A 16,874-nucleotide genomic window follows, 5' to 3' on the forward strand; every position below is an offset into this window, starting at 1 on the left:
CAGTCTCTCCCTTTCTCTCTTTACAACACTGTTCCTTTCTACCTAATAATGAAATATAACGGTAATAACATACTTTTTTTATGAATAACGAGTAATAATGATGAATTACTTTTAAAAAGTAACCTTTGCCATTTTACTATCTTGCATCTCTTTATTTCTATCTTCTTGCTTCGTTTCTATTTTCTGTTTCTTATATGCATAAAATGATACACGTGATCAATTTAGCACACTTGTAAAAATCTCCGGATGCTTTTTTTTAATGCAAACGACAAATATAAATTTTGCTACGTTGATTTTATGGTTGTTTATTGATTGTTCGTGTTGAAAGAAAGCGTTCAAACATTTTTATAAGTGAGCTTAATTGATCACGAGTGTCTTTTTGTGCATATATTTTTTATCTCCATGTATATCATTATAAAATTGGAATATGATTTCTTGCTTCTGACATCATTAAACAATGGCAGTCTTAGCGAATTATTATAATATAACACAGTCGATCGCGAGTTGCTTTGCGCTAGCACTTGGCTTCGCGGTACTCCCGTGTCGCTTGATATGAGCTAATCGGGACACTCCCGCTGTCCCGCCATCTAATAGAGTAACATAGGCTGCAGTCCGAAATATGCTCACGACGCTAATAGTGCTTACGAGATTTACGATCGGTCCGAAATGTGAGCGCGCTAACAATGATTTCATTTCGGATCGCTTGTGATTATTATAGGTATAATTCTTTACTTCAAAGGATAGATTAAAAACACAACAAACTTACCCGTGCAGAGCAGCAAAAAGTGTGAACATTTAACATTTTTAATAATAGATATTCAATCTAAAGCTACATTATTACAATGCATGGAAACTATTCGAGGATTCAGAAGATGATTATTCCAATTTTGTAATTTATTCATCTTCAAGTGACGACGAAGATGAAGATAATCCTTATTTGTATGTCGCTTTAATTATGATTACAAAGAGGTGAAAATTAGACAAAATTCGAATTGAAGTCTTTGTAAGAAGAAGAAGAGTTATTCCTGGATATGCAGCGAAAGAATTCAAAACACATTTTCAGTATGTTGTATTGATTTTGATTGCTGCTGTAATACTTATTTGTAATACAAATTTTATTATTATGTAACTCTGCTGTTGATTTTTCGAATAGATTACTTCCGACGATAGATTACATTAGACCTTTTTATATGCGTTTTCTATACGCGTTCTTTCTATACGCGTTCCTATTTTTCCGCGCAAATCACGCATCGCTCACGACGACCCATCTCCAGACTAGGGTCACTGTGAGCGCGTAACATCATCAGTTCATGACGTCATTTTGCTCATGAAAAAAATCGGACCGATCGTGAGCGCGCTGATAGCGTTGTGAGTGTATTTCGGACCATAGCCATAATCAACTGACACTTTCTGTATAGAGACGATGACGATCCCACCATCTAACATAGGAGAAATATAGTCAACTGACATTTTCCGTATGGAGACGACGACGACGTTTCTTACGTGTAAATTCATGATTTCTGACTTTAAGCTTAGATATCTCAGCTAATCTAGAGAAAAAGTAAAGACAGTTTTATGAAGTAATGTAAACCCAAGGAATTGATTAAACCCATCTAGAACCTTATCCGTTCAGCCGTTATAATCGAATACGAAATCTTGCCTGTGTTCAATTAAAGTCGTCGCGTAAGTATACACGATCGGCCGTGAGTTGCTTCGCGCTTGTACTTGACACTCCCGTGTCGCTTGATATAAATGAAGTAAAAATAAAATAAAAAAGCAAATGCGGAGAAAAAAGAGAAATTTGCATATTTTTAAAATATTATTACCAAACAGTTTGATACAATAGTTTAAGGAGTATCCACTCGTAATAACTCTTAAATATAGACAAAGTGTAGGAATTAGGTAAATAAATTCTCCATGCCGCTATTGTTTGACTCTTGAAAGAGATACAGTTTATTGCCTATTGCATTTTTTAAATGTAATAGGCATTTATTGCACAATTTCTTAACACATATCAAAGTCAAGATTGTTGGAGCTGAAAATACAAAAATCTAAATAATTATTAAGTCTTTATTATTATTAAGTGATGCAAGTTTTTAATATTATTATTTTTGCACAGAATTGCATAAACATACATGGTCGGCTTTGGGGCTCATGCATCGCTTTGTTCACATTTGATGTAAAACACTATCGTATCTCTTGATTACATTTGAAAAATCAGTTATATGGCCAATATAGGAAGAAAGAATTACAGTAAAAGTTATAGAATCTTTGTATTGTGGAACACATTGACATGCTGTCTGAATTTATTATCTCTCTTTCACAAATGTGTTGTTTATTATAGGAACATTGAAGCATACTATTAAAAACTTTTATATGTCTGTTAGCAAAAAAATTCTCTACTAACAAACTGTTTCAGCGTTATTGAAGAATATTGCAAAATTAGAAGAAATTTTTTTTTAAAGTAAAACATATAATATTTTCTTCGGGTAAAAAATCGATAAGACAAGGTAAAAATTATGAAAAGGATATATGTGGGCGCAGGGATAGGATTTCACAAGGACGGAACTGCGCCAATAAAAAAAAAATATAAGACATTTCTTATTTTGTATTGAAAAATATCAGAATATAACTTAAAATATCTCGGAAAATATCCACTTTTAAACTATTTTATTCGATACTCTTATACATGGAATAAACAGAGGAATCAATTTATGTTAACAGAACTATACATAATCCTATTTAAAAAATTAGATGTAACTTTACATATATCTTAGCAGTCACTGAAGTCAAGTGAGCAGCATCATCAGACGTGTCTCCTTGAAACCGTATTAATTTTATTTTCCACGTTTTCCAATAAAACTTTTGGTTTTCGAAAAACTTTAATACGTAATTTAAAATAAGACATCCTGTATTTATGTGCGTGTGTGTGTGCGCGTATGTGTATAAAAGCAACATGCTGTTTTGGGATGCTTTCGTGCATTTGATGTACTCGTTTACCACTATTAATATGTTTTAATTAAAAGACAACAACATCAATAAGACAACAACAATAACAAAAAAGAAAGAGAGAGCAGTTAAATAATTCCTTTATTAGAAATATCTACAATTCAAAAAATAATTTATATAAAAATATTCATAATTCATGAGGGCAATCTGTCTTTGTATTTTTTGTATTAATTCAAGTGATATGAGAATCACATAAGAGAGGTACAAATCGTTTAGAATGGTTTTTATGAAGGATTTAAATTCCGATACACAGTTATATGCGGATTACGATAACTGACACAATGTCCATGTAACTGTCTATATGGATACAAGGATTTGAAATTGTTTGGTCCATCATATACAGGATTTATATTTATAATCTTTCGTATGTTATTTATGTTCTCTACTGCTGTAGATTGCGATCTGGTTGTTAGAATATATGGACAGTTCATACTCACTACTGTGATGTCAATAAGCAATATTTTCGCCATATGTTTGTTTGATCAAAATGTGCTTGGAATGTTATGATTACATTCGGTTGATGGAACGTCAGATCTCTCATATACTCGTCATAAAGTCCAGGACGACACACGACACTAATTCTTCGATTTTTAGACTTGCAGTCATTACAACTTTCCAAATTTATATTTTCAGTTATTAATTCTTTCCCTATCAATACAACTGTTACATCTCTTATCCACCATAGAAGATGATGGAGAAGTTCCCAAGCCTTCATATATTTATATTCAATGTAATTTGCTGATATTACGTGGATAACATATTGAGGTCCTGCACTATGTAGAAGATCCATTTTCCTTTCCTCATACCATCATAGAGCGTGAATGGTCCTGATACATAATCGGAACAGAAATATGCAAATTTCGTAAAATCTTATTAGAACCAATCATGTGGTTATAAGAACAGTGCACATTATTCAAAAGAAATTCATTCATGTGTGCAAAAGATGTCGATATAGTAAGAAATGTATTAATCGTTCAAATTCTATAGGTATGACATATAAGATATTTAGATTAAGACATAACGTCAACTCGTGGCATTTTGATGGGTGATTCAGTTTAAACTCCAGCACATGACTAAGGCAATAGTTGTCGGAATGGCACACTCCACAGGAATGTATATAAATCTGTTGATGACAAATATGACATGATTTTGCGAAAATGATCATTTGCACTTCGTACGGCATTAGCCTACGTGGAAGCTGTTGCGCGATTGCAAGCAGAAATTTTCTTCTTGACTCAATCCATTGAGATGTTTCTAAACGACGAGAGCGTCATTTCATGCCATCGTTATCTCTTAAATATTGTTTTATATATGCGCAAAATTGCTGGTGTTGTACATGATGTTTGAGTCTATGACTTTCATTACAGTAAGAGATCATATAACAATTATTGCATAATATCGAACTGTCATCATTTCTTTTTTTGCAAACGTGACAAATATTTGGATTAAAAAAATTATTATAATTATAATCGCCGTTCACCCAACAACAATCGGTGTATAATCTTCTTACATCCGCGAAAATGTCCATGCCTTATATATTTTGTTTACCTGAAGATAGTGGATAAATTTTTGTAATTACAATTTGGATGTAATTTATGTGTGAAATACGGTACCTGAGCGTAAGTAAGATAGTTCTCTTTGCACAGTTCAGATGTATAGTTAGCGATCGTTTCGCGGACACTGAAAAACTGTTTGCATGTTTCCTTGAAAGTCACGAATGAAGTTGACAATCTGAACGGTATACAAAGTTATAATGGTTTACAAATATCCGTTTCCAAGTAGAATATTGCGCATAAAAACATATGGAGTTCTTGAACAATCTGTTACTTTTATATTGTACTCTATTATTTTCTAAATAGACTTAAAAATAATAATATAATAAAAAATATATAATTTAAATGTAATAGTATAGTAAATATATAATATAAATAAAATAAAATAAAATATGAAAGTAAACTTGGAAAAAAAAGAGAAATTTACATATTTTTAAAATGTTATTACCAAACAATGATACAATAGTTGATTAGTTGATAGTTGATAGTTTGATACAATAGTTTAAGGAGTATCTACTCGTAATAACTCTCAAATATAGGCAATGTTTAGGAATTAAGTGAATAAATTTTCCATGCCGCTATTGTTTGACTCTTGAAGGAGACACAGTTTATTGCCTATTGCATTTTTGAAATGTAATATTTATTGCATAGTCTCTTAACACATATGAAGGTCAAGATTGTTGGATCTTGATTCACCAAAATCTAAACAATAATTATGTCTTTATTATTATTAAGTAATGCAAGTTTTTAATATTATTATGTTGCACAGAATCGCATAAGCGTATATAGTCGACTTTGCGGCTCATGCATCGTTTTGTGCGTACATTTGATGTAAAACATTATTGTGTCTCTTGATTACACTTGAAAAATCAGTTGTATGGCCAATATAGGAAAAAAGAGTTACAGTAAAAGTTATAGAATCTTTGTATTGTGGAATACATTGACATGCTGTCTGAATTTATTATCTTTTTCTCTCAAATATGTTATTTGTATTATAGGAACATTGAAGCATACTATTAAAATTTTTTCTATGTTTGTTAGTAAGAAAAAACTCTATTTACAATCTGTTTCAACGTTATTGAAGAATATTGCAAAATTAGAAGGAATTTTTTATTAAAAGTAGAAACTGTATAATATTTTCTCCGAGTAAAAAATCGATGGAACAAGGTGAGAGATATGAAAAGAATACATGTGGACGCAGGGATAGGATTTTACAAGGATGAAACTGCGTCAATACGGATTTTACCCGGAGAAAATATTATGTAGCTTTTACTTTTAATAAAAAATTCCTTTTAATAGTGCTAATAAACTGTGTTTATGCCATGTACTTGTTGTATCAAGATATGCTTGAAATATTATGATTATATTTGGTTGCTGAAACGTCAGATCATTCATATACTCGTGATAAAATCCAGAACGACACACGTCGTTAAATTTCTGGTTTCATGATTTGCACACGTAACAACCAAAATTATACTTTTAGTTTGTAATTTTTGTTCTATCAGTACAACAGTTAGCCTTTTTACTATAAACGATGCTAGAAAAATTTCCAGATCTCCATATATTTTTTTCAATGGAGTATGCTGATACTACATAAATAACATATTGAGATCCTATGATATTTAGAAAATTTAGTAATTTCGCTTTTTTCATTATCATCATTTTTACAATGTAAACGGTCTTGATATAAAATCGGAATAAAAACATTAAATTTGTCCAATTTTTATGAAAATAGCTCGAATGTTGAGAACAATGTACATAATTTAAAATAAATTCCTCCATATTATTAGCAGATTTCGAAGGAAATGAAGGAAATTTTTTATTAAATTATATAGAATAGACATCTAAAATATTTAAGTTGAAACATAATGTCAACTTATTTTAATGTGTGATTGTTTTTAAAATCTTGCAAATAAATAAATAATATGAATAATAATGTAAAAGTTGTCGGAATAGCACTTTTAACATGGATATATATTAATCTGTTGATGACAAATATGACATGATTTTGCGAAAATGATCATTTGCACTTCGTACGGCTCTAGTGGAAGCTGTTGCGTGATTGCAAGCAAAAATTTTCTTCTTGACTCAATCCATTCAGACGTTTATGAACGACGAAAGCGTTATTCTATGCTATCGTTTTCTCTTAAATACTATGTTAAGTATGTGCAAAACTGCTGGTGTTGTTCATAATGTTTGAGTCTATGTCTTTCATTACAATAAGAGATCATGTAACAATTATTACATAATATCAAATTATCATTATTTGTCTTTTTGCAAACGTGACACATGTTTGGATAGAAGAAATTATAGTTAATATCATCGTTATCCAACGATAATCGGTCTTCACTTCTCGTACATTCATGATAACATCTATGTCGATATATTTTGCCCGAAGATAATAAATGCTTTTTTGAAATTTCAATTTGAAGATAATATATACGTGAAATACAGTACCTGAGCAGAAATAAGATAGTTCACTTTATACAGTTTACATGTAGTTGGTAACTGTCCCGCTACCACTGAGGATCTATTTACATATTCTCGTGAGTGACACGAATATAGTTGATATCTAGGTGGACAGTATATCGCAGCCAACCTGTGAGGTTCTTAGTTTTATGAAAGATTTTTACAGCTATGCCTGGATCTTGCCTGGAGGTGCTTCATAGTTGGCTTCTTCATTAGTGTTTTATGTTTTCCTTAATTATTATCGCTGATTATCCTCCCCTCGCTGTGTTATCTGGGTGTGATAAGTTTTAAATCCTTTTATTTTTAGGTAATTTTCCCTAATGAAATGTGTCTGATATAAAGCATACAACTATTTTTTTATCCCACAGGAATACTTCTAGTTTATGTATTCTTTTGAGCAATCCATTAGCATTCCATGTTGCTATTCTAACAGAGGAAGCCATTTTTATTTCATTTTATAAACAGCCGCTTTATTGCTGTTTTCCAATTTTGTGATTCTCTCCAGAATTGTTTTTAACATCTGGTTTTATTGTATTAAGATTTATCTCTGCTTCAGTACTCTCAGTTACTTGGGCATATGTCTTATTATCCGAGTTTTCCTGCGAGGTTAACTCCTCTCTTGATGGTATAGGAAGGTTTTATTTTTCCCCTCATATCATTTGTTTTGTATCGTGGTTGATTTAAAAGTACTTTTTTGTTCACGTAGAAGTTTGTCTCTTCTTTTAGAGTTCTTTTGCAACTATGCATCCTCGGTAGTTTGCTGGATGGGACACATTTAGTTTTTTCGAACTTCTTTGTCTTGCATTCTAGAGTGGCATGCTTTCCTGCACATTTTACGCATTTCGGTTCCTTATTGCAGTATGCTTGTGTATGACCGTACGCCTGGCATTTTTTACACTGAGTGATAAGTACTGTTCTTTTACGCAGTGGTTTGATTTTGATTTTCAGTCCAAATATAGTATTAATTTCATATATTCTTTTAATGTCAACTTATTTATTAAATGTTAACATAAACAATGATAAGGGTTTCTTGATAATGGTATTCTCTTTTTTTCTTTTTTCATAATATTAACAATATTTATAATAAAACTAACAAATAAAAATACAGAAATTGAATTTTATTTATTAAGAAATAAAAAAATTAAATTTCTAAAAATTAAATAAAATTTCTAAATAAATTATTTAGAAATTGTATTTTATTTATTCTTTGTTTCTTTATTTGAATATAATTCAACGTTACCATCAGCGTATTTGGCTCCGATCGTCCTTCACAAACATAGATTATATTTAAATTCTCTTGAGCCGTGTTATTGTATTTTTATTTGTTAGTTTTATTATCAACGCGGACTGAAAAATGCATGACTACAGGAATTTTAATTTGTTTTGTAATAATTACTTTCTCTTCATATCAACTTACTTTGGATTTCATGTTACGTCCTTGTTGAAAGATTGGATGAGTCTCAATGTAAAGATTATCAGTATCGTAGTACAGCTTCATTTCTTGCGCTTATGTAGAGAACATGAGGTTTTACCTAAACATATTCTTAAGATGCGCCACAACGTTAACTTTCAAAACCACAGATATATACGTAAACATTTATTGGCACAACTACGATTTCAAAAATTGTTACTCTCTTATGAAATCAATGATGCATGGAGATAGTTATCTTACTTCTGGAATAAAATTACTAACCTGACTTTTTATATAAAAAGGAAAGTTCCTGAGAAAGTTTGGTCAGAGTTTTTCGCGTCCCAACACAGAAAATATAATAGAATCTACCTACAGAAAAGAAATATTGCGTACAGGAAGTTTAATTGTCTCCAGAAGGAAATGACTAAGACTATAGTTGAGAACCTAAAACCGATAAAATACTATATACGTTTTGAGAATCGTTCTGTGCCTAGTGGTGATAGACATACGATGACGTTGCGGTCTCAAGCACTAAACAATAACGACACTGATAAATCTGAAATTTACATTTCGTGTAATGACCCTCACAAACACCTACTCCGGTAACAATTCCGGTCAATATTACTTCAAATGAGTTTTATAGTGACACAATTAATTTTTTTGCGATTCGGGAAAAATGGTTCGTGAATTTGTCGAATGTAGACGATGAACGAGAAACTATGACAAAAACCTTTATAAAGGAATTTGAAAAAAACCTTTGGAATTGTAGATCTCTGGATAAGACCAAAATGAGACTTAAGGTTAGCTCGCTATTGAGTTCACATCTGACAAGTCGTGAATTTATTAATAGTAGAGAATTAGAACTTGACAAGTTATCGAAACTGACTTATGGGTTTATCAAAAGAAATAGCAATGTCATTTTTTGCAGGACTGATAAAGGGAATGTTACGATAGCTTTGAACAAAAATGAATATTTAGAAACGATACAGGTGATGCTTGAAAATGTGAACACGTATAAAGTGATATTAAAAAACCCGGTAAAGAAAACTGAGAATGACTTACACCAAATTGTTAAATCTTGGCAGGACAAGAATTATATTAATCAACAAATCTATAACTTACTTTCGTCCGCTGATACGTTATTATCCCGTGCGTACGGTCTACCTAAAATACATAAGCCGAACTATCCATACAGACTGATAGTGTCAACAGTCAATACCCCCCTTTATAATTTAGCGATTTACATATATAAGATAATGTACAGGAGTGTTCCACGACCCAAAAGTCACATTAATAATAGTTTTGTTTTTTGCAAAAAAATCTCAAATGTCAAACTGGATGACTTCTTCACATTGGCATCTTTAGACGTCGTCTCCTTATTCACTAACATTCCGATAAAGCTCACTTTGGCTAGTGTCAGAAGGAGATGGTCTCATATTTCTCTTTCTACCACAATACCGCGTGAAGAATTCTTACAGGCGGTGGAATTTGTATTGGAGTCAATGGTCATGAATTTGTATTGGAGTATTTCATGTTCAATGGCACATGTTATCAACAATTATTTGGTACACCCATGGGGTCTCCTCTATCACCTGTAATAGCGGATTTGGTTATGGATGACCTCGGTAATGAACCGCCTACCGTTTATTCCACCTTTTTACTTTAGATATATGGATGATATCTTGATGGCTTTTCTTTTGGGTGTTCTGGATGAAGTTTTGAGTACGTTTAATTCTTACCACCCACGTCTCCAGTTTACACATGAGTTGGAGCGTGAGGGGTCCATTAGTTTTTTGAACGTATTGGTGAAACGGTTCGACGATCACTTAGTTTGCGACTAGTACCGTAAGCCGTTCTCGGGAAGACTTTTGAATTATGTTTCACAGCATCATGATAGTCACAAGAGGGGTATGGTCGTTTCACTTTTGAATAGGGCTTTAACGCTCTCACATCCCATGTTCCATGAAAAGAACATCAAGGTCGTAATAAAGATTTTACTGAATAACTGTTATCCTTTAGAATTTATTTTTCGCACCATCAATAGACGGATTAAACGCTTGGCCGCTGAAGGTTTAGAGGAGAATAAGAAATTCATTACCACACTAGGTACGAGGAATGGGGTAAAAACGTTCTTTACGATTCCGTACATTAGGAGTGCTTCAGAGAGGGTTTCGGGGTACATAAGGAATTCGGAGCGGGAAGTGGCGTATAGTGTTAGCAACAAACTGAATATTTTTATACATTGCCATAAGGATAGACTAGATAAAAAATGAACGGACTCATGTGGTGTACAGGATTTGTTGCGGCAACTGTGACACGTCTGATGTTGGACAAACAAAGAGGAGATTATGTACACGGTTAAAGGAACACCGTTCACATATCGCTCGTAATACAAGTCAACCATCGCCTATCACAGAACATAGATTAGCGTGCAATCATGAGTTTCATTGGGAAAATGTCCAGATCCTGGACATTGAACCACATTATTATAAACGTCTCATTTCGGAGATGATCCATATAAAAAATCAGCCTAATAGCTTGAATTCTCAGTTAGATATTGAGGCGTTAAGGGGATGCCGGACATGAAAAAAAAACATTGACTTTTTTCTACAAAGTTTACGTCTAGTTACTAGCACGGAATTACAAGTACTTTTACACAACAAAAGTACACGCAAAAATAAATTGGAGCATTGCTCAATATATGACAAAAATGAAAATATTTATATAAATTTAAATTTTGAGCTGTCAGTTAGTGCAATATTTGCTTAATACAAACATTCTGCAGGTTGTACATACTGAAACTGTGAATGTTCCAATCAGGAAAAGTTCAAAGATCACTACTACATTTTCAAAATTTAATTTTGATGCCAAAAAAGATAGGAAAAGTTTGCAGAAAAGTTTATGAGAATATGCGGTTAGGTCTTCCGAAAATTATGATAAAGTAGAACGAAAAATTAGTTCACGGATATTTTTCGAGATGGCACCGTAATCTTATCGCACATTTCACAACGTCGGAATATTCAGATATACAGGGTGTCCCGAAGTCCCATGATGACCCTTGGTGAGAACGTAGAACGGATTGAGGTGAGCAAGAAAGTCCTGTGCCGTTTTGCGATATTCGCAATAGTTTTTGAGAAATTAATTATTTTGTCTCAACAAATCAGCGTACAGAAAGCGGCAGCGGAAAGAAAGATGCCTTCGGCCGACGTGCGACCGTGACACTCGCGAATCGTATCTCGCCGCATCCCTCCGCCCATAGCTACGAGACATAGCGAGTCTATGTCTCGTAGCTATGGGCGGAGGGATGCGGCGAGATACGATTCGCGAGTGTCACGGTCGCACGTCGGCCGAAGGCATCTTTCTTTCCGCTGCCGCTTTCTGTACGCTGATTTGTTGAGACAAAATAATTAATTTCTCAAAAACTATTGCGAATATCGCAAAACGGCACAGGACTTTCTTGCTCACCTCAATCCGTTCTACGTTCTCACCAAGGGTCATCATGGGACTTCGGGACACCCTGTATATATATATATATTTTTTTTTTTTTCAATCATATTTTTTATTGCAAAAACGAAAAGGTTTACAAAATTTGTTTAATCACATTGTTTGTAAGGCCATAAAGAACACATTTACTCAATATATCCCCCGCTTGCTTCAATGATCGCCTCCATTCTCGGTCTGAAGCGTGCGCAGGCGCGCTTTAATGTGTCACGGTCCATATCAGTGAATGCCGCTTCAATAGCGGCTCTCAATGATGCGACGTTTGGATGTTTGGACTTGTTCGTGACCCTTTCAACTACGCTCCATACATAAAAGTTCAAAGGATTCAAATCTGGGCTATTGGGAGGCCAGAATTCTTTCGACCAAAACATGTCGACGTTGTCCGACAACCAATTTTGCACCAAATGACTTGTGTGGGCGGGCGCACCGTCCTGCTGGAAAACATACGGCTTTCCAGACGACACAGTTTCCATCCACGGCTTCACTACATTTGTCAGAACACGTAAATAAGCTTCTTTTGTGACATTTTTCCCTTCGTTAAAGAAATGCGGTGGCATGACATCACCCTCACTAGATATAACACCTAGCACGTGAACATTCGCCAGAAATTTCGTTCTTGCAACAATGGGGACATCTTCAGGGTCGTGGGCAAGCCAGCGGTCATTCCTTCGATTGATTTTCGCATCCACAGTAAAAATTTTCTCATCAGAAAAAAACATGAGTCGTCCGGCAGCATTGTTTCTTAAGGAACACAAAAGCAGGTTGCAGCATTCAACTCGCTTTATCCTGGCGGCTTCAGAAAGCATCTGTCTCACTTTAATTATGTAAGACTTGTAGCGGAGGTCCTCCTCGACGATTCGACGCATAGTTTTCTCGCTCACACCAACAACCGACGACAATTTTCGGATCGACTGCCCTGGATCTTTAAAAATCAGCTCCTGAGCCCGTTGAATGATGTCGGGCGTCCTGACAATGCGCTCTTTCGAGTGGGTTTTCCTCGCCGGTGTTGCAAAATCTTCGTTGGACTTCTTCGACTCATTGTATTTTGCGATGACATCATACACAGTCGATCTCGGGTACCCGAAGAACCGAATGATTTCTGTCGCCGTGCGCGCAGCGCGAACACTTTCGATAATCGCGGCTCTTCGGTTATACTCCGCACTTGGTTTCAACATTGCGACTGTTTCGAGGTTATGATGGTTTAGTACATGCGTCAAGCTATTTGAACGCTAATCGCGACATCTACCAGTGGTATAGAACGGCGAGAATTTCAAATTGAATTTTGTCCGGAGTTTGGCGCCACACCCTGTAATTAGAGCACAGAAAGATGAGTTGCCTATTGGGTCAATAAGAAATGTAGTTTATAAACTACACAGTGTACTTGATTGTACACAGTGTGACGCTGTTTATATTGGCCAAACAGGTTGAAAATTGTCAACACAGGTCAAGGAACATATGAGAGTTCCTACAATTAACTTGCAAGATCTCACTGTAGTGCAGAATCACCATATTAATGAGAACTATGAATTCGATTGGACAAATGTTAACGTTTTGCATAGAGTGCGATCTTACTACAAAAGATTAATTGCGGAAATGTGCCACATATAGAATCACATTAATGCTTTAAATGCTCAGAAAGACACTGAATTAATTGGTAATTAGTACCGTGCGATTTTAAATAACTCTTGAATCTGATTGCGTGTGCAAGGATTGACAGGAATTTTGTTTATATATTGACTTTTTTTGTATGCTTGACATTTTTTCTATCATATTTGACTTGATACTTTTTTTGTACATGCCCCCACTCGTCAGTCCTCTATTTATTATATGTATTTATTTATTCTTTATTTACACGTTTCAACAGCTTAACATGTGAAATGACTTTTACACTTTTAAGTAATCATAAATCATAATTCGAAATTCATAAATCGGAGTTTTTATGGAAGTAAATTGTACAAAGAATGCAAATATTAATCTGCAAATGTATTTTATATACACTCAAAATAAGTAATTATTTTCATTAAAATGAGAATTGATTGAATTGAAATAAAAAGAGCATGTTATATAAAATATTGTAAAAATCACAAAATTGAAAGCAGATGCAAATCACTGCTACAGTACAAACTCAAATGTGTTATTTTGAATTGGCTGAATCCTTTCTTTTATTATTATTGTATGTATTTATTCTGGACGCTCTCTTTGGCATTTGACTGTTGTTATTTAGTGATACCCGCTGTTGACGTACTGCGACCGAGTCGTTTGTAATTATTATTTCTTCATTTAAAATCCGTGACTCTAAATAAGTTAATGTTCCAATTTTTTAATAACTTAGGAAATTTGGTACGGCTCCTTAAGAACTGCATAGTGGGAACACATTAAGTCGTGCTTCTTACCTCCTAAATGGAAGTATGAAACGCGGGTCTCCTATGTTTAGCATCAGACTCCACCTGTGCGAGAACGCGTCATAAATCTACTGCGCTCCTGTCAATTTTCGCGGCGGTAAGCGAAATTTTGTTTGTAAATCATTACGAAAATTATGTAACACTGAAGAGGGCCATCAGTAGCCGAAACGCGTATGTTTACGTCTCTGCGTCAGATTATGTCTCTGCGTCTTTCAATTTAGAAGAATTTGAATTTACATGTGTGTAAATTTATATTACCGAATAAACAGTACTTTGGCTCTTACTGTCTAATTTTTTCTTTTATTGACATAAAATAAACCTGCACACCTTTTTATAATACTTTGTTCTTCAATATTTTAAACATTTAAAACGCTATGCAGTTACAAGTTTAACGAAGATCGTTACTTACCAAATTTTTCGTGAAAGAGAGAAGTTTAATCTCAGAAGACGTTCGTAATATCTGCATAGATCGCTATGTGTATCGTTCCGTGGATTTTGTGTGAAGCTCGCGACGCAACGCACTGGCACTCTGTACTGTGTGTCAGAAGAAATTTTGTCCAGGTAAAATTTTTATACCTTCGGCCCCACTTTTCGAACGAGAACTAGGTGGTAGAGCAGGATAGGAGAGTATTGGTGGCAAGGTACGTGTCGATAGTAAAAACAAATTTTATTGGCTGGACTATAACGGATAGTGAAAGTAAGTTAGGGTAAGCCATAATTCTTTGTACTGTTACCATTTTTTTCTCTTTTTTCAAATTTTTTCTCTTGGAAGAGAAAAAATTTTCTCTTCCAAGAATCGGCCATAAATTTCTTTCTTTCAGCTGCTTCAAGATCGATCATAAAAATTGTTTTACCATGAACATGTGGTCTTTTGAAAAGGCAGAGTTTTCTAACTTGAAGACATTTGGAGATATTTATTTGCCGTGAGTTTGTACTATAAAGAAAGCAATTTATTAAAAATATATAATCACATTTTTTAGATAATGGTATGTTTAGATAATAGATATAATAGTCCTCTTACCATTACTTTGCTGCAAATTCTGAAAAAAATAATCTTCAAAATAACGAAAGAAATAACGGGAATTGTAACGAATCGTTATTTTTTGAATAACGATAATGTATTACTTTTAAAACATTTAACGTGCTCGATTAAAAGTTACTTTTTAAAAGTAACTCTCCAAATATTGAATGTACGAGGTGTGACTATTAAATAACGAGACTGACGCTGTAAAGCATTTTATATTTTGATTTCATACATTTTTACTTATTATCACTTTCAATATACACCCCTCCTCTATCCCTACAACGCTCCATGCGAATCTTCCATTGTTCGAAGCAGTGCTGGAAGTCTTCTTCTGTCAGCTCCTTCAGGACGCGTGCCGCTTTCTCTTTCACAGCTTCAACGGACTCAAATCTTGTTCCTTTTAAGGCAGATTTCACCTTAGGAAACAGATAGAAGTCGCACGGCGCAAGATCTGGCGAATAAGGCGGATGGTCTAACACTGGGATGCTGAACTTGGCTAGAAACCTCTTGACAGACAATGCGGAATGAGCCGGCGCATTGTCTTGGTGGAGAACCCATGACTTGTCTTTCCACAATTCGGATCGTTTTTTTCAGCAATCGCACGAATACTTAACCGACGGCAGATCGAATTAGATTACCGATTTTTTCGATATTGTCATCCGTTTTTGACGTGGAAGGGCGACCCGGGCGTGAATCATCTTGAACGTCTTCTCGGTCATCTTGAAAACGTTTAAACCACTCAAAAACACGTGCGCGCGATAAACATTCATTGCCATACACTTCTTTCAATAAATTATATGTTTCAGTAGCAGTTTTTCCAAGTTTCATGTGAAATTTCACAACAATTCGTTGCTCTATTGTTACACTTAACATTTTTCCGGCGAAACAAAAAAACCACTCTAATGCGAATGAAGGCTACGGCTATACTGATTTGTTTACAGAAGCGAGAGGCACTGCATTCGAAAGAGAAGGCTTCACGATAACAGCTGTGGCTTGCTGACGTTTGGCGCATGCGCACTTCTTCTGTAGCAGCGTCAGTCTCGTTATTTAATAGCCACACCTCGTATTCTGGTATATTTTCAAAACTAATGACATCATGGCAGAATTGATTTTTTTAATTTCAAATTAAATACTCTGATATTGTTGAAAATTGTGTGTTGTTGTATTATAATTTCTAAAGTTAATGTACCGTGATTAAAGTCATTAATTTTCGGTATTTTTGCTTTTGCACCATCGATATGGAAAATCTAATACAAATATATGTTATAATAAATACATAGTAAGTAGTACAAACTAATTAATAACTTATATAAATAAAATTCACAAAATCGTATTTACCTTGTGTGTGTGTTTGTGTGTGTGTTTGTGTATGTGCGCGCACGCGCGCGCGTGTGTATGAATATGTCCGTGCGTGTTAATATGTATTATATGTACATAATGCATATGCATACGTGAATACATGAGTTTATCTTTATATGTATATGTATGTATGTATGTATGTATAT

General features: G+C 34.2%; 1 protein-coding gene across 1 annotated transcript; it reads right to left on the reverse strand.

The window, feature by feature from the left end:
• Window positions 1–2,653: 2,653 nt before the first annotated feature.
• LOC116853370 lies at window positions 2,654–4,276 on the reverse strand (the record flags this gene model as incomplete). Its single annotated transcript, XM_032834434.1, has 2 exons — window positions 2,654–3,808; window positions 3,941–4,276. Coding segments are annotated over 2 exons (699 nt in total), but the record flags the coding sequence as incomplete, so codon positions are not given.
• Between the last annotated feature and the right edge of the window lie 12,598 nt (window positions 4,277–16,874).

The sequence above is a fragment of the Odontomachus brunneus genome, unplaced genomic scaffold, assembly GCF_010583005.1.
Source record: "Odontomachus brunneus isolate Ranch 3 - 2012 unplaced genomic scaffold, Obru_v1 Obru_scaffold_310, whole genome shotgun sequence".
NCBI lineage: Eukaryota > Metazoa > Arthropoda > Insecta > Hymenoptera > Formicidae > Odontomachus > Odontomachus brunneus.